At 53.0% G+C, this 17,911-nt stretch overlaps 2 protein-coding genes across 2 annotated transcripts; both read left to right on the top strand.

Moving 5' to 3' along the window:
• The first annotated feature begins 324 nt into the window (after positions 1–324).
• On the top strand, positions 325–10,025 carry LOC117433834 (zinc finger protein 189-like). The gene is made up of 3 exons (XM_059019742.1): positions 325–390; positions 2,536–2,757; positions 3,723–10,025. The coding sequence occupies exons 2-3, from the start codon at positions 2,565–2,567 to the stop codon at positions 5,549–5,551; spliced, it is 2,022 nt and encodes a 673-aa protein (XP_058875725.1). The 5' UTR covers positions 325–390; positions 2,536–2,564; the 3' UTR covers positions 5,552–10,025.
• A 1,011-nt stretch (positions 10,026–11,036) lies between these two features.
• On the top strand, positions 11,037–17,285 carry LOC117433835 (zinc finger protein ZFP2-like). Its single transcript, XM_059019739.1, has 2 exons — positions 11,037–11,365; positions 13,872–17,285. Exon 2 carries the CDS (start codon positions 14,615–14,617, stop codon positions 16,499–16,501), a length of 1,887 nt encoding a protein of 628 aa, XP_058875722.1. The 5' UTR covers positions 11,037–11,365; positions 13,872–14,614; the 3' UTR covers positions 16,502–17,285.
• The last annotated feature ends 626 nt before the right edge of the window (positions 17,286–17,911 follow it).

Here is a 17,911-nt window from a genome sequence, read left to right as displayed (position 1 = left end):
TCACTTTATTTATTTATTTATTTATTTATCTTTTTTCAAATATCCTTTAAAATAAGATTTCAATACAACGCCACTATAAACTAGCCTCGATTTGATTATGACGGGGTTTCATAATTTAGAATTGTTATAAAATTATAGGTCAGTCTCAGCTTACAAGTTTTGCCTTGTGACTTATATATAAACTCGATCATAATAATAATAATAATAATAATAATAATAATAATAATAATAATAACTCTCTCTCGAGGGCCTCTGGTTGGCATGGCAACAACCTCTACTGCCTGACAACACTGCCCGCCCAGTATGGTGACGTCATAACTGCGAGCCCATTGTACGTCTTCTCAAATCAGCTCAGATATTATTTCACGAACCAGCGATTCCGCAAAAATCGTGAGTATATCTATCTATCTATCTATCTATCTATCTATCTATCCATCTATCTATCTGTCTATCTGTCTATCTATCTATCTATCTATCTATCTATCTATCTATCTATCTATCTATCTATCTATCTATCTGTCTGTTCAGTGAAGCGAAATCATGGGAATTACTGAAGATCGGACACTCGTAGTGTTATTATTATTATTATTATTATTATTATTATTATTATTATTATTATTATTATTATTATTATTAATGCTACCGCCGGCGTCTCTGTGCTTGAAGTCCAGGCTCCAGGCTATGTTGTTGTTTTAACATTCAGGGCAGGAAAGGAATTGAAAACGAGTCTCTTTGTACGCGAGTGAGTCCGGGACGTGTCGGGTCTAGGGGGTAGTCTGTATAATCTGTGCATTGAAAACATATCAGTACACGTCCAATCTCACCGCAGTGTTGTGATAACCCGAGGCGCCGCATTACTGTCCTGGGACTGGCTGAAACCATTCAGCGTGACAAAAAAAGCACCGTCGCGCATCTGCACGGTAAAGTCACGACTGTACCGCGCTGTGTTCGGACCGCAGCGCGCTGCGGCTGCTTTACCAACAGCAAGAAACTGAGAATGTTGGACACGAATAATAATAATACTAGACTTCATTGAGGGGAGCTCTGAACCCCAGGACTGGGTGCAGCAGCAGCAGCAGGGCTAGTGTGAGTTTGTAACCCTGCTCAAACTCCTGGCTCCTGATCATTTCAATATTAATAATAATATTACACTTCATTGAGGGGAGCTCTGAACCCCAGGACTGGGTGCAGCAGCAGCAGCAGCAGGGCTAGTGTGAGTTTGTAACCCTGCTCAAACTCCTGGCTCCTGATCATTTCAATATTAATAATAATACTAGACTTCATTGAGGGGAGCTCTGAACCCCAGGACTGGGTGCAGCAGCAGCAGCAGGGCTAGTGTGAGTTTGTAACCCTGCTCAAACTCCTGGCTCCTGATCATTTCAATATTAATAATAATATTACACTTCATTGAGGGGAGCTCTGAACCCCAGGACTGGGTGCAGCAGCAGCAGCAGCAGGGCTAGTGTGAGTTTGTAACCCTGCTCAAACTCCTGGCTCCTGATCATTTCAATAATAATAATAATATTAGACTTCATTGAGGGGAGCTCTGAACCCCAGGACTGGGTGCAGCAGCAGCAGGGCTAGTGTGAGTTTGTAACCCTGCTCAAACTCCTGGCTCCTGATCATTTCAATATTAATAATAATACTAGACTTCATTGAGGGGAGCTCTGAACCCCAGGACTGGGTGCAGCAGCAGCAGCAGGGCTAGTGTGAGTTTGTAACCCTGCTCAAACTCCTGGCTCCTGATCATTTCAATATTAATAATAATAATACTAGACTTCATTGAGGGGAGCTCTGAACCCCAGGACTGGGTGCAGCAGCAGCAGCAGCAGGGCTAGTGTGAGTTTGTAACCCTGCTCAAACTCCTGGCTCCTGATCATTTCAATATTAATAATAATACTAGACTTCATTGAGGGGAGCTCTGAACCCCAGGACTGGGTGCAGCAGCAGCAGCAGGGCTAGTGTGAGTTTGTAACCCTGCTCAAACTCCTGGCTCCTGATCATTTCAATATTAATAATAATAATACTAGACTTCATTGAGGGGAGCTCTGAACCCCAGGACTGGGTGCTGCAGCAGCAGCAGCAGCAGGGCTAGTGTGAGTTTCTAACCCTGCTCAAACTCCTGGCTCCTGATCATTTCAATATTAATAATAATACTAGACTTCATTGAGGGGAGCTCTGAACCCCAGGACAGGGTGCAGCAGCAGCAGGGCTAGTGTGAGTTTCTAACCCTGCTCAAACTCCTGGCTCCTGATCATTTCAATATTAATAATAATAATAGACTTCATTGAGGGGAGCTCTGAACCCCAGGACTGGGTGCAGCAGCAGGGCTCGTGTGAGTTTCAAGCCATGGTGTATGTACCCTTCTATGTGAGAATCACTGCACACATCTAAAGCTAACTGAGTGTCTCTACAACAATAGAAAATCATACTTATGAAATACAAGTAATGCTAACAGCAGCAATGGCTCTGAAGGAGGCCTGGCTTCGAGGCATCCTCAGTACTGGATCATCACTCTGTTGTTCTGTGTTACAGAGAATCATCTGCCTGTATCGAAAGGGGGCATGTCTGACTCGGGGTCCCAACCTGCGAGCTTCAAACAGGAACCCCTGGACCTGACGATGGAGGCCTGCGTGCAGAATCGGGGGGGCACCGAGGAGGGGACCCCGACCCCCGACCCCGACCCCAGAGACGAAGAGCAAGACACTTCCGATGAGCCAGAGGAGCCGGCTGAACTACGCCAGCAAGCAACCGCCAGTGAGTAAAAACACCAGAACTGGGGTTCAGAGCTCCCCTCAATGAAGACTAGCATTATTATTATTAATATTGAAATGATCAGGAGCCAGGAGTTTGAGCAGGGTTACAAACTCACACTAGCCCTGCTGCTGCTGCTGCTGCTGCACCCAGTCCTGGGGTTCAGAGCTCCCCTCAATGAAGACTAGCATTATTATTATTATTATTGAAATGATCAGGAGCCAGGAGTTTGAGCAGGGTTAGAAACTCACACCAGCCCTGCTGCTGCTGCACCCAGTCCTGGGGTTCAGAGCTCCCCTCAATGAAGTCTAGTATTATTATTAATATTGAAATGATCAGGAGCCAGGAGTTTGAGCAGGGTTACAAACTCACACTAGCCCTGCTGCTGCTGCTGCTGCACCCAGTCCTGGGGTTCAGAGCTCCCCTCAATGAAGTCTAGTATTATTATTATTAATATTGAAATGATCAGGAGCCAGGAGTTTGAGCAGGGTTAGAAACTCACACTAGCCCTGCTGCTGCTGCTGCTGCTGCTGCACCCAGTCCTGGGGTTCAGAGCTCCCCTCAATGAAGACTAGCATTATTATTATTATTATTGAAATGATCAGGAGCCAGGAGTTTGAGCAGGGTTAGAAACTCACACTAGCCCTGCTGCTGCTGCTGCACCCAGTCCTGGGGTTCAGAGCTCCCCTCAATGAAGTCTAGTATTATTATTATTAATATTGAAATGATCAGGAGCCAGGAGTTTGAGCAGGGTTACAAACTCACACTAGCCCTGCTGCTGCTCCTGCTGCTGCTGCACCCAGTCCTGGGGTTCAGAGCTCCCTTCAGTGAAGTCTGTCTCCAGATCATTTCAATATTAATAATAATAATAGTAGACTTCATGGAGGGGAGCTCTGAACCCCAGCGTTTCAAGCCCTGCATCTTCAGGTAACCCTGCTGCTGCTGCTGCTGTCTTTGTGCCTCTGCAGGTGTTGGCGCTGGAGAAGGTGAAGATGTATCGGGATTGGGAGGAGGAGGGGGAGGAGGAGGAGGGGGGGTGGGAGGTCTCCACGCCTGCCCGCTCTGTGGGAAGTGTTTCAGCACGCCGTGGGTCCTGAAGCTCCACCAGGAACGCCACGGCCCGCACCCCTACAGCTGCCCAGACTGCGGGCAGTGCCTCACCCGGCGCGGCGATGGCAGCAGCAGCTACTCCCTGCACCGCGAGTCCTGCTCCTGCCCCCGCCCCCCTGCCTCCCCCTCCCCCTCCCCCTCCCCCTACCGCTGCGCAGACTGCGGACGCAGCTTCAAGGACTTCACCTACTTCACCAACCACCAGAAGATCCACCGCGGGCTCAGCCCCTTCTGGTGCCAGGTGTGCGGCAAAAACTTCGCCAAGGCCTCCCACCTCACCTCCCACCAGCGCACCCACTGCTCCCTGCGGCTGTACTCCTGCAGGGGCTGCGGGGAGAGCTTCCAGACCCCCTCCCTGATGGGGGAGCACCAGTGCAAGGCTGGTAAGGGGGCTGAGAAGGCAGGAGGAGGGGATGGGGAGCTGTACAGGTGCCCAGACTGCGACTCCCTTTTCGGTTCCCTCCCCAGCCTGGTTTCCCACCAGCAGTCGGTCCACCAGCTCTCGGACGAGCTGCCCTACCACTGCGAGACCTGCGGGGAACGCTTCGCGGGCGCCAGGGAGCTGGGGCGCCACGGCAAGACGCACAAGGCCAAGCGCCACGCCTGCGGGCAGTGCGGCAAGAGCTTCAGCTACTTCGCCAACTACTACATCCACCAGCAGCTCCACAACGGCCGGCCCGACCTGGAGAGCAAGGGGCGCTGGCGGCACCGCTGCCGGGACTGCGACAGGATATTCTGGGATGCGCGGGAGCTCAGGGAGCACAGGAAGGTCCACGGGGAGGCTGGGAGGCAGGAGGAGGAGGAGGAGGAGGAGGAGGAGGGGGAGGGAGGATCGGAGAGGAGGAGGAGGAGGAGGAGGCAGAGGAGGACGAATGATAAGAAGGGGGAGGGAGCTTCTAAAGCAGCCAGCTTGGACAGCGTCAACAGCAAGGGGAGAGAGGAGGAGGAGGAGGAGGAGGGGCAGGACCGAGGAGGAAGAGGAGGAGAAGCTGATAAAGATGATGCTGAAATGGAAGAGAAGGAGGAGGAGGAGGGTAAGGACCAAGGAGGAAGAGGAGGAGAAGCTGATAAAGATGATGGTGAAATGGAAGAGAAGGAGGAGGAGGAGGGTAAGGACCAAGGAGGAAGAGGAGGAGAAGCTGATAAAGATGCTGAAATGGAAGAGGAGGAGGAGGTGAAGAAGAGAGAAGGGAGGAAGCCGCTGAACGAGGGGCAGCACAGGTGCAGCTTCTGCGGCCTGAGGTTCAAGAAGAAGTGCCACCTGGACGACCACCTGCTCTTCCACAGCGGCCAGAAGCCGTACGTGTGCAGCGAGTGCGGGAAGATCTTCAGCCACTACCCGTACTTCAAGAGCCACCTGGCGGTGCACCGCGGGGCCCGGCCCTTCGAGTGCGCGCACTGCGGGAAGGTGTTCTGCGTGGTCTCCCAGCTGAACCGCCACGCTCGCATCCACACGGGGGAGAAGCCCTACAGCTGCAAGGTGTGCGGCAAGCGCTTCGCTGACAGCACCAACTGCAAGAGGCACCAGCGCTCGCACCTCAAGGACAGGCGGCAGGACCAGCCGCAGCTCCGCCGGGCCGGCAGGGAGAAGGGAGAGGGGGCCCCCGCCGCGCCCCGGCCGCCGGCTAAGAGGGGCCGCCCGTCACGCTCCAAGAAGGCAGCGCCGGAGCCCCACCTCCCTCAGTGAGACCCCCCCCTCCAGTCACAGCCCCCTGGAGGAGGAGGAGGAGGAGGAGGAGGAGGGGGGGCTGCAGGTGCGAGAGTCAAGGGGTGTGCTGACACGGGGGAGGGGGGGGGGCGATGTGTAAATATATAGAATCTTTTTTTTTTTGCTCGAATAACCCAACTTCCCCAATGTTTAGGTGTGTTTGAAAACAAACAACGGAAATACTTGTTCGTGTATTTATTTCATTGTTTTATTTTTTTGTTAAAAAAAAAAAAAAAGGGAACCCCCTCCTAGCAAATCAAGCACGTGGTTTCAGACGGAGAGATGATAATATTAGCAGCGAGACTTTAAAAAAACAAAAAAATGTTTTAATTTCAATTGATCGCAGTGCTGCTCGGCCTTCTAGCACCTGGTACGGACATTTCACTCGAGTACGTTTACATACGTGAACGCAGAGCCCCAGGAAACGCGTCACAGCGACAGGGACACGCGATTCTGACGCAGCGCGTCACGCCAAACATGCAGAAAACACACAAAGAGGATCCTGTTCTTGTTTATTTTGTTATTGATGGCTTGTTTTGCCTCTTGGTTTTTATATGCAAGTGCTTGTGAAGGAATTCACTGTAAAGCAGGCTTTAGTTGAGGCTGGGGCTGGTTTTAGTATTCAGAAGAGATTGAATTCGATGCTGTCTTCCCAGCCCTAGCAGCAGCCGTGTCACTTGCCTCCCCCCCCATCTCTCTCTCCCCCTCTCTCTCTCCGTCCCCCTCTCTCCCTCCCTCTCCCCTCTCTCCCGTGTTGATGATGGTAGAGTCATGATGAAATGTGTGCCCTCTCTCCCCCTCCCCTCTCTCCTGTGTTGATGATGGTAGAGTCATGATGAAATGTGTACTCTCTCTCCCCCTCCTCTCCCCTCCCTCTCTCCCTCTCCCCTCTCTCCTGTGTTGATGATGGTAGAGTCATGATGAAATGTGTACCCTCTCTCCCCCTCCCCTCCCCCTCTCCCTCCCCCTCCCCCTCCCCTTCCCCTCTCTCCCGTGTTGATGATGGTAGAGTCATGATGAAATGTGTACCCTCTCTCCCCCTCCCCTCTCTCCTGTGTTGATGATGGTAGAGTCATGATGAAATGTGTACCCTCTCTCCCCCTCCCCTCTCTCCTGTGTTGATGATGGTAGAGTCATGATGAAATGTGTACCCTCTCTCCCTCCCTCTCCCCTCTCTCCTGTGTTGATGATGGTAGAGTCATGATTAAATGTGTACCCTCTCTCCCCCTCCCCTCCCTCTCTCCCTCTCCCTCCCCCTCCCCCTCCCCTTCCCCTCTCTCCCGTGTTGATGATGGTAGAGTCATGATGAAATGTGTACCCTCTCTCCCCCTCCCCTCTCTCCCGTGTTGATGATGGTAGAGTCATGATGAAATGTGTACTCTCTCTCCCCCTCCTCTCCCCTCCCCTCTCCCTCTCCCCTCTCTCCTGTGTTGATGATGGTAGAGTCATGATGAAATGTGTACCCTCTCTCCCTCCCTCTCCCCTCTCTCCTGTGTTGATGATGGTAGAGTCATGATGAAATGTGTACCCTCTCTCCCCCTCCCCTCCCTCTCTCCCTCTCCCTCCCCCTCCCCCTCCCCTTCCCCTCTCTCCCGTGTTGATGATGGTAGAGTCATGATGAAATGTGTACCCTCTCTCCCCCTCCCCTCTCTCCTGTGTTGATGATGGTAGAGTCATGATGAAATGTGTACCCTCTCTCCCTCCCTCTCCCCTCTCTCCTGTGTTGATGATGGTAGAGTCATGATGAAATGTGTACCCTCTCTCCCCCTCCCCTCCCTCTCTCCCTCTCCCTCCCCCTCCCCCTCCCCTTCCCCTCTCTCCCGTGTTGATGATGGTAGAGTCATGATGAAATGTGTACCCTCTCTCCCCCTCCCCTCTCTCCTGTGTTGATGATGGTAGAGTCATGATGAAATGTGTACCCTCTCTCCCCCTCCCCTCTCTCCTGTGTTGATGATGGTAGAGTCATGATGAAATGTGTACCCTCTCTCCCCCTCCCCTCTCTCCCGTGTTGATGATGGTAGAGTCCTGATGAAATGTGTACCCTCTCTCCCCCTCCCCCTCTCTCCCGTGTTGATGATGGTAGAGTCATGATGAAATGTGTACCCTTTCTCCCCCTCCCCTCCCCTCCCCTCCCCTCCCCTCCCCTCCCCCCTCTCTCCCGTGTTGATGATGGTAGAGTCATGATGAAATGTGTACCCTCTCTCCCCCTCCCCCTCCCCTCTCTCCCATGTTGATGATGGTAGAGTCATGATGAAATGTGTACCCTCTCTTCCCCTCCTCTCCCCTCCCTCTCTCCCCCTCCCCTCTCTCCTGTGTTGATGATGGTAGAGTCATGATGAAATGTGTACCCTCTCTCCCCCTCCTCTCCCTCTCCCCCCTCCCCTCTCTCCCGTGTTGATGATGGTAGAGTCATGATGAAATGTGTACCCTCTCTCCCCCTCCTCTCCCTCTCTCCCCCTCCCCTCTCTCCTGTGTTGATGATGGTAGAGTCATGATGAAATGTGTACCCTCTCTCCCCCTCCCCTCCCTCTCTCCCCCTCTCCCTCTCTCCCGTGTTGATGATGGTAGAGTCATGATGAAATGTGTACCCTCTCTCCCCCTCCTCTCCCTCTCTCCCCCTCCCCTCTCTCCTGTGTTGATGATGGTAGAGTCATGATGAAATGTGTACCCTCTCTCCCCCTCCCCTCCCCTCCCCTCTCTCCCGTGTTGATGATGGTAGAGTCATGATGAAATGTGTACCCTCTCTCCCCCTCCTCTCCCCCTCCCCCTCCCCTCTCTCCCGTGTTGATGATGGTAGAGTCATGATGAAATGTGTACCCTCTCTCCCCTCTCCCCTCCCTCTCTCCCCCTCCCCCCCTCCCCCTCCCCTCTCTCCCGTGTTGATGATGGTAGAGTCATGATGAAATGTGTACCCTCTCTCCCCCTCCCCTCCCCTCTCTCCCGTGTTGATGATGGTAGAGTCATGATGAAATGTGTACCCTCTCTCCCCCTCCTCTCCCCCTCTCCCTCCCCTCTCTCCCGTGTTGATGATGGTAGAGTCATGATGAAATGTGTACCCTCTCTCCCCCTCCCCTGTATTGATGATGGTAGAGTCATGATGACATGTGTACCCTCTCTCCCCCTCCTCTCCCCTCCCCCTCTCCCCTCTCTCCTGTGTTGATGATGGTAGAGTCATGATGAAATGTGTACCCTCTCTCCCCCTCCTCTCCCTCCCCCTCCCTCTCCCCTCTCTCCTGTGTTGATGATGGTAGAGTCATGATGAAATGTGTACCCTCTCTCCCCCTCCCCTCCCCTCCCCTCTCTCCCGTGTTGATGATGGTAGAGTCATGATGAAATGTGTACCCTCTCTCCCCCTCCCCTGTGTTGATGATGGTAGAGTCATGATGACATGTGTACCCTCTCTCCCCCTCCTCTCCCCTCCCCCTCTCCCCTCTCTCCTGTGTTGATGATGGTAGAGTCATGATGAAATGTGTACCCTCTCTCCCCCTCCCCTCCCCTCCCCTCCCCTCTCTCCCGTGTTGATGATGGTAGAGTCATGATGAAATGTGTACCCTCTCTCCCCCTCCTCTCCCCCTCTCCCTCCCCTCTCTCCCGTGTTGATGATGGTAGAGTCATGATGAAATGTGTACCCTCTCTCCCCCTCCCCTGTGTTGATGATGGTAGAGTCATGATGACATGTGTACCCTCTCTCCCCCTCCTCTCCCCTCCCCCTCTCCCCTCTCTCCTGTGTTGATGATGGTAGAGTCATGATGAAATGTGTACCCTCTCTCCCCCTCCTCTCCCTCCCCCTCCCTCTCCCCTCTCTCCCGTGTTGATGATGGTAGAGTCATGATGAAATGTGTACCCTCTCTCCCCCCTCCCCTCTCTCCCGTGTTGATGATGGTAGAGTCATGATGAAATGTGTACCCTCTCTCCCCCTCCCCTCTCCCCTCTCTCCCGTGTTGATGATGGTAGAGTCATGATGAAATGTGTACCCTCTCCCCCTCCTCTCCCTCTCTCCCTCTCCCCTCTCTCCTGTGTTGATGATGGTAGAGTCATGATGAAATGTGTACCCTCTCTCCCCCTCCCCCTCTCCCCTCTCTCCCGTGTTGATGATGGTAGAGTCATGATGAAATGTGTACCCTCTCTCCCCCTCCCCTCCCTCTCTCCCCCTCTCCCTCTCTCCCGTGTTGATGATGGTAGAGTCATGATGAAATGTGTACCCTCTCTCCCCCTCCTCTCCCCTCCCCCTCCCCCTCCCCTCTCTCCCGTGTTGATGATGGTAGAGTCATGATGAAATGTGTACCCTCTCTCCCCCTCCCCTCCCTCTCTCCCTCTCCCCCTCCCTCCCCCTCTCCCCTCTCTCCCGTGTTGATGATGGTAGAGTCATGATGAAATGTGTGCCGCATGCAGTGAAGGACTGGCTGGCCACCCTGGCCACTGCTGGACTGTGCTAATAAAAATGCTGCTGTTACTTTGTCGCTGTGCCTTCCTTCTTCTGTGACCCGCGTACAGGATTCCGGGGCTCCATTCCAGATTCCAGATTCCAGATTCCAGATTCCAGATTCCAGATTCCAATTCCCTTCGTGAATCCGTTCCAGTGAATCATCGTTGATGAGAAGCTCGGCCGCGCAGGCCGCGTTAAACAGAGCTGCTCACCGCGGCAACATCAGCGCAGGCTTCACCATCGACTTAAAACGAGAAAACGAGCTTCAAACCAACGAACAGGAAAATATATATATATATATATATATATATATATATATAAACAGATAAAAGAATAATCCGACTTTCAATTCCTTTTCAATGTGTTGGAAATGATGACAAAGTGAAGGGGGATTTGGAACTGATTTTGAAAATGGATTTGGAGCCCCCGTTGTTGGCGTACCAGTTTGTTTACATTACCCAAGTGCGTTTTTTTAAAAAGCTGCAGGTAGGTGGGGACACTGTCCTTTTTGTCCTCGACCTCTCTCTCTCTCTCTTTGAGCTGGACAGCCGTCCTCCTGCTTCTACAAACATGGAGGGGGAGAGGGTGCGAGACGCGGACCGGACCCGGATTCGAGAACGGAAACCAGCTGGGTCGTCAACAAGGACTGCTGACCACCAGCAGGAAACACCAAACACCAAGGGATGTTGTATTGAGTCATTGAACATGCTTGTATAGTATTATTATTATTATTATTATTAATAATTGCCCAGCAGTAGTGTTACACGTGCATTGCATGACAGCAGTTCTTGTGTCTTCATGAAGCGTGTCAGACTCTTGTGACCCCAGTCGGCCGGTAACCGAACCCCACGTTCAAGCCAATGTTCTAGGGGTCCCGTTAAAAAACAAAACCCGGGGGGCCCCTGTACCCGGACCCACAATCGTGCTGCCCCAGCCCGTGTGTGTGTGTGACACGCTACACGGTGAGACGCGATCGCAGCCTCGAGTCTTCCCCCAGGTCGGTGTTTTGCACTCCGAGCTCCCTGCACGGGTTCCAGAACGCGTTTCTCTCCAATTAACACACGCCGCTAATTGCGGGTGGACGCAGAGCCGCGACGCGTGTCTGCAATGGGGTTTAGGAAAAAACTATTTTAAAAAAGCGCTTTTAAAAAGGTCCTGTTTCGACTCTGTGCCTTTTATTGTAGACGGGGGTTTGCAAAACGTCATCACTGTGCACCCGTTTTTTTTAAAATGTTATTCCTTTACAATAAAAAGAGAAACGCTGTCTGCGGCTACAGATCCGGTGCGTAGTGGCATTTTATCAACATTACACGCACTGACAAAATAAATATGCGTGTGTTTTAAAGCATCGACGGAAACACCGTGCTGTAAGTTTGATTATTATTATTATTATTATTATTATTATTATTATTATTATATAAAGCCCGGCTGCATTGCATTGCATGTTATACTATCACAAAGCAGTGTGTCGGGCCTGGCTGACGTTGTCTTTTTAAAATGGTTTGCACCGATTTTACAACAAAAATAAGAACACAATTTAAATAAAATAAAAAATAAACCAAATAAAAACACCGTCGTCGTTTTCCGAAAGCCAGGAAAATTAAAATAGAAACCATATATATATTTGTGTGGATGCCACACTACGGCGGTACATCCTGCGCTTTTTTCGAAAGTGTTTTAAATTTAACTTAATCATTCTCCTAGATTACACAAAAACCAAACGCACGCAAACTGACCCTGGTGCATACGTCACCAGTCGTACCAGAACGTCGCGACAGACATCGCTATCTGTCGTGAATAATAGAAACGACACCAATTCGAAGTATTGTATTTTTTATCTCGGTTTCTTGTGACTGGACAGTATTTACACAGCTGCCTCTTTCAAGCCGCTCTGAATAGCTGCAATTAAAACATGCCTAATAATCTAATACTGGGGGGGGGGGTGTCGTTCGTTAATCAATTAATAATATTACTAATCGTAATAATAATAAATGTACCAGCCTGCCGCCGGACCTCTTTAGCTGTTGCGCTCCTCGCCCGTGAAACTCTGATCCGGTTAATATCGTCGCTGGGCTGGTTGAAACATTGGATTATATTAGAAGTCTAAAACTGAAAACGTGCTATAATTATTATTATCATTATTATTATTCTGAATGTGCGTTTCTGTACTCGGTTTGTAGCTGGACTGCATTGCACGAATGAGGGCTGTGTTTGTTATTAAGTGTGTAACAGCGCTCTGCGATGCCATGGCGTGTAGGGAGGGCGCTAAACACATCTGTATTGTATTGTATGGTATTGTATTGTATTGTATTGTATTGTATTGTTTAAATTTTAAGGCTACCGCTTATTTAAAAAACATTTATTTAAAAACCGACCGTAGGCTTGTATTTGTATTTTTAAATTTTTTTTTGGTAACGTGGTAATTTGTAACAAATCTCTGTACAGTAAATTACAGTAGATTAAAAATGTACACATTGTTTACATTGGCATGTTTTTGCTCTGAATACAGCTGCTCATTTTATTCATAATTTTTCTCTCCCCTAGTAGTTTAAAAACAACGAAATAAACAGTTTAGTAACCGTAATTCTATCTTTAATTTCCGGAAATAATTACATTATTGTAATAATTAATTAATTAAACGCTTCTGTAACTTCAAAACTCTTTTCAGAATTAGAAGGTAAAACTCCAGTCAGGTGGACGGAAATTTCAGCTAGTGTTAATGAAACTAGAAGAGGCCGAGTCAAGCAGACCAGCGTTTGGGCTCTAGTGCCTTCATCAGTGTGATTGAAACTAGAAGAGACCGAGTCAAGCAGACCAGCGTTTGGGCTCTAGTGCCTTCATCGGGGTTATTGAAACTAGAAGAGACCGAGTCAAGCAGACCAGCGTTTGGGCTCTAGTGCCTTCATCAGTGTGATTGAAACTAGAAGAGACCGAGTCAAGCAGACCAGCGTTTGGGCTCTAGTGCCTTCATCAGTGTGATTGAAACTAGAAGAGACCGAGTCAAGCAGACCAGCGTTTGGGCTCCAGTGCCTTCATCAGTGTGATTGAAACTAGAAGAGACCGAGTCAAGCAGACCAGCGTTTGGGCTCTAGTGCCTTCATCAGTGTGATTGAAACTAGAAGAGACCGAGTCAAGCAGACCAGCGTTTGGGCTCTAGTGCCTTCATCAGTGTGATTGAAACTAGAAGAGACCGAGTCAAGCAGACCAGCGTTTGGGCTCTAGTGCCTTCATCAGTGTGATTGAAACTAGAAGAGACCGAGTCAAGCAGACCAGCGTTTGGGCTCTAGTGCCTTCATCAGTGTTGTTGAAACTAGAAGAGACCGAGTCAAGCAGACCAGCGTTTGGGCTCCAGTGCCTTCATCAGTGTGATTGAAACTAGAAGAGACCGAGTCAAGCAGACCAGCGTTTGGGCTCTAGTGCCTTCATCAGTGTTGTTGAAACTAGAAGAGACCGAGTCAAGCAGACCAGCGTTTGGGCTCCAGTGCCTTCATCAGTGTTGTTGAAACTAGAAGAGACCGAGTCAAGCAGACCAGCGTTTGGGCTCTAGTGCCTTCATCAGTGTGATTGAAACTAGAAGAGACCGAGTCAAGCAGACCAGCGTTTGGGCTCTAGTGCCTTCATCAGTGTTGTTGAAACTAGAAGAGACCGAGTCAAGCAGACCAGCGTTTGGGCTCTAGTGCCTTCATCAGTGTGATTGAAACTAGAAGAGACCGAGTCAAGCAGACCAGCGTTTGGGCTCCAGTGCCTTCATCAGTGTGATTGAAACTAGAAGAGACCGAGTCAAGCAGACCAGCGGTCTGTGTGTTGTGGGTTGAACATGCTTAACTTGTTTCTTAAACCAGTCCTTGTTTTTTTTTTTCTTTATTGTTTCAGTACCTGCTGTGTAAAATCTCCACCCCTGACAGCGCGGATCGCAGATAGGGTGCAGCACATTCACTCCAGGGATCAGATTCACCCCCATTCAACCACCCTGCCTTAGAGCAAGTACCAAAGAGACCCAGGCTCTCCAGACAGGACAGGATCCCGCCTCCTCTGACCCAGGCTCTCCAGACAGGACAGGATCCCGCCTCCTCTGACCCAGGCTCTCCAGACAGGACAGGATCCCGCCTCCTCTGACCCAGGCTCTCCAGACAGGACAGGATCCCGCCTCCTCTGACCCAGGCTCTCCAGACAGGACAGGATCCCGCCTCCTCTGACCCAGGCTCTCCAGACAGGACAGGATCCCGCCTCCTCTGACCCAGGCTCTCCAGACAGGACAGGATCCCGCCTCCTCTGACCCAGGCTCTCCAGACAGGACTGGATCCCGCCTCCTCTGACCCAGGCTCCTGACAGGACAGGATCCCGCCTCCTCTGACCCAGGCTCTCCAGACAGGACAGGATCCCGCCTCCTCTGACCCAGGCTCTCCAGACAGGACAGGATCCCGCCTCCTCTGACCCAGGCTCTCCAGACAGGACAGGATCCCGCCTCCTCTGACCCAGGCGCTCCAGACAGGACAGGATCCCGCCTCCTCTGACCCAGGCTCTCCACACAGAAATTAACTCCAGCGATTCTACTGCACATGAAAACAGACCCAGGCCCAGTCTTCAGCGATACAGTCAAACACTAGGAATGGTTCATGCTGGAGGTCTTCCCTTCTGCTGAGTCGCCAGCCATGGATCTACCTCTAAACATCAATGGTTACCCCATCTCCCATTCGCAGCAGGGGCTGGCGGACTGTACCAACAGTGCCGAGGGGGGCGCCTACATTTGCACGGAGTGCGGGGAGGGGTTTGGGGTTTACGCGCGGCTGCAGGATCACATGACCGCGCACGGGCAGGAGCAGCTGACCCTGCAGTACGGCAGCTACATCATCCCGCCCCCGGCGCTGCACCGCGAGTACGACAGCGCCTTCTCCTACGCCCGGCCCATGGAGCTCACGCTGCAGGAGAACGGTACGCTGGCGATAGTGGAGAGGCCGCCGCAAACGACCACGCAAGGAGAGAGCTGGGGGCCGGCGCCGCAGACCGCCACGCAGCGCCTGGAAGAAAGCACAGAGAAAGCGGTGGAGAACGGGAGAGTGGCGGCAGTGGGCGGAGGAGTGGGCGTGGCTATGGTTGCCCCGCCCAGGTTTTCCTGCGAGGTCTGCGGGCGGCTCTTCAATACCTCCCAGGGCCTCCAGAGGCACCAGAGATTCCACACCTCGGAGCGCGGGTTCAAGTGCACGGTGTGCTGCCAGAGCTTCTCCCAGAGGGCCGAGCTGCGGGCCCACCTGCCCGCGCACGCCCACCTGCGCTCCTACGGCTGCGGCCGCTGCGGGCAGCGCTTCACCCAGACAGAGGCGCTGCGGGCTCACCGGGAAACGCACGGACCCCGGTCCGGGTCCCCGGACCGCTCCTACCCCTGCGGGGACTGCGGGCTCCGCTTCTTCTGGCTGTCGGACCTTCAGAGCCACGGACGCAGCCACCACGCGGCCGCCCAGCAGCCCCTTCCCGGGAGGAAGTTCACGGAGCTCTTTGTGGACCCCCGGACCGGGCAGATCCGGGTGCGGGAGCGGAGCCTGCGGTGCGAGGTGTGCGCCAAGGGGTTCAGCCAGCCTTCCGACCTCAAGAGGCACGCGGCCACCCACGCGGGGGCCCGGCCCTTCCGCTGCGGCCTCTGCGGGCGACGCTTCACCCAGGCGTCCGACCTGAAGCGGCACCAGAGGGTGCATCTCGGGCGGCCCCAGGACCCGCCGAACTGGGTACAGGGGCTCCCCGATAACGCTGATGGGAGTGGGATGAAGAATCCTCCTCCTCCTCCTCCTCCTCCTCCTCCTCCTACTCCTCTGCAGCAGTCCTTCCCTTGCCATGTGTGCGGCCGCAGCTTCTTCCACTCCAGCAGCCTCTCCCGGCACCAGCGGTACCACACGGGGGACAAGCCTCACCGCTGCCGGCAGTGCGGGAAGGGCTTCGTGCAGCGCTCCGACCTCCTGAAACACGAGACCGTCCACGCGGCGGCCAGGAGGAGGGAGGAGGAGAAGGAGGAGGAGGAGGAGGAGGGCGGGACCCACCAGGATGGAAGCGGCTGGCTCCCGTGCCCCGACTGTGGGAAGGTCTTCGTCCAGGCGGCCCGTTTGAAGAACCACCGGCTGAGCCACGCCCACGGGGGGCCCCGAGCGCCGAGCTACCGCTGCCCCCACTGCAGGAAGGGCTTCAGCCTGCTGAGCGTCCTGCGCCGGCACCAGCGCTATCACGCCAAGGAGAGAGCTTTCCGCTGCCCCGAGTGCCCGCGCGGCTTCCGCCAGTCCTCCGACCTGAACAGGCACCTGCAGACTCACGGGAGGAGGAGGAAGAGGAGGAGGTGGAGGGGGGAGGGGGAGGGGGAGGGGGAGGCGGAGACCCCCGTTCCTCTGCAGCGAGGGGAGGGGGGTCCCGAGGAGACGGGACAGGTTTTGTACGAATGCCCTGAATGCGAGGAGACCTTCGTCTGCCTGCAGAGTTTCCTGCAGCACCAGAGCAGCCACGTGAGGAGTGAAGCTCAGTAGAGACGGACGGACGGACGGACGGATGGACAGATGCCCCCCCCACCCCCCCCTTACCCCCCCCCAATCCAGGTTTTATAAGCATAGTTAAAATAATCCCACCTGTAACTCTGTAGCAGTGGATATAGAAATGTTAAAAGAAACCTTTTGAATTCTGAAGTGTTGACGTTTCCGTTAGACTGTCACTGCGTTGTGCTGGACTGGAAGGGGGTTGGCTTAAAAGAGCAGGAGGGCTTGGGGGGGGGTCTCCACTGGAACTGTGCCCCCCTGTCCTGAGCTGGTAAAGTGGACCAATGGGACCAAAACCTGGTGCTAAATTAATGTATTTATCTATAATCCCCCCCCCCCCCCCCCCCAAGTGGAATGGTTCAACCCAACAGCCCGTCCACTTACAGGACCCTTGTCAAGTTCTGTCCCAGAGGGGTGTTAGAAAAACAAGCAACGCTCATGAAAGGAAATCGAATCTCAGGAGGGCTGGAGCTCAAACGGGCGGCCCTCCCTTCACTCAGTCAAGCCGAGCCCCGCCCCATTCCACCCCCCCACCCCCCCCCCCCCCCTCCGAGCGACCGAACCCCGACTATTCCCTCCCTGTGGGACCCCACCAGCCAGGAAGGTCAGGCTCTGTGCTCTTCCTGACTTTGCTCCGAAACTCGCGCGGGTGACTTTGGGAACACAGTGAGACGGGAGGGTGCGGGTTTGTAAAGACCTGAGCGTTTCTGTTATCTTTCAACAAAAAAAAACAATCAATCAATCAATCAATCAATAAATAAATAAATAGAATAGAAAAGATTCGAGTCGTCCTCTTTTGCGTGTGCCTGTGTGTGCGTGCCTGCCTGCATGCATGTGTGCGTGTGTGTATATGTGTATATTTGAAATCCCTGTGGGAATCCTGCTGTCTAGTAAACATGCTGCTGTTTTGTATAATGGGCTGCAGGTATAGCCATGGTTGCTGCCAGGCTGGCATTGACAGCAGCAGAGGAAGCACCTGGTTCTGTGTGTAAAGCAGTCTCGCCACTGTCAGAAAACTCAAACATCAGCAGGAGAACGCCTGTATTGTCTGCGCTGCAGCTTTACCAGGTGAAATACAACGATGATCTGCTTCAGGGTCTGAGGGAGGGTGAGTCGGTGCACAGAAACGATCCACGCCACTCCCATGCGCCAGGGGACCCCCCCCCCCCCCCAATTGGGAAGGTATAATTGGGAGCTCCGTTGGCATGAAAACCAGCAGACACAGGAGGGGTCCTGCCCAGGACCGGAAACCTGGACCTGCATCACGGTCTGGGGTGGAGGGGCTCATCAGTTCAGTGAACCCGATGCAGGACAAGGCTGGGGCAAACACCAGGACTGGAGGAACACCGCGGAGTCGGAGGCGATGAGCACCATGCTGTAGCACAGGGCTGGCCAGTCCCGATC

Source organism: Acipenser ruthenus, unplaced genomic scaffold (assembly GCF_902713425.1).
Source record: "Acipenser ruthenus unplaced genomic scaffold, fAciRut3.2 maternal haplotype, whole genome shotgun sequence".
NCBI classification, from domain to species: Eukaryota; Metazoa; Chordata; class Actinopteri; order Acipenseriformes; family Acipenseridae; genus Acipenser; species Acipenser ruthenus.
Note: the sequence above shows the minus strand (reverse complement) of the source record. Positions and strands in the feature narration are given on the sequence as shown.

Excerpts from the sequence above, each read along its gene's own strand:
- LOC117433834 (XM_059019742.1), top strand. The coding sequence starts at position 2,565 with ATGTCTGACTCGGGGTCCCAACCTGCGAGCTTCAAACAGGAACCCCTG. Across the intron at positions 2,758-3,722 it reads ACGCCAGCAAGCAACCGCCA|GTGTTGGCGCTGGAGAAGGT; the intron begins GTGAGTAAAAAC and ends GTGCCTCTGCAG.
- LOC117433835 (XM_059019739.1), top strand. The coding sequence starts at position 14,615 with ATGCTGGAGGTCTTCCCTTCTGCTGAGTCGCCAGCCATGGATCTACCT.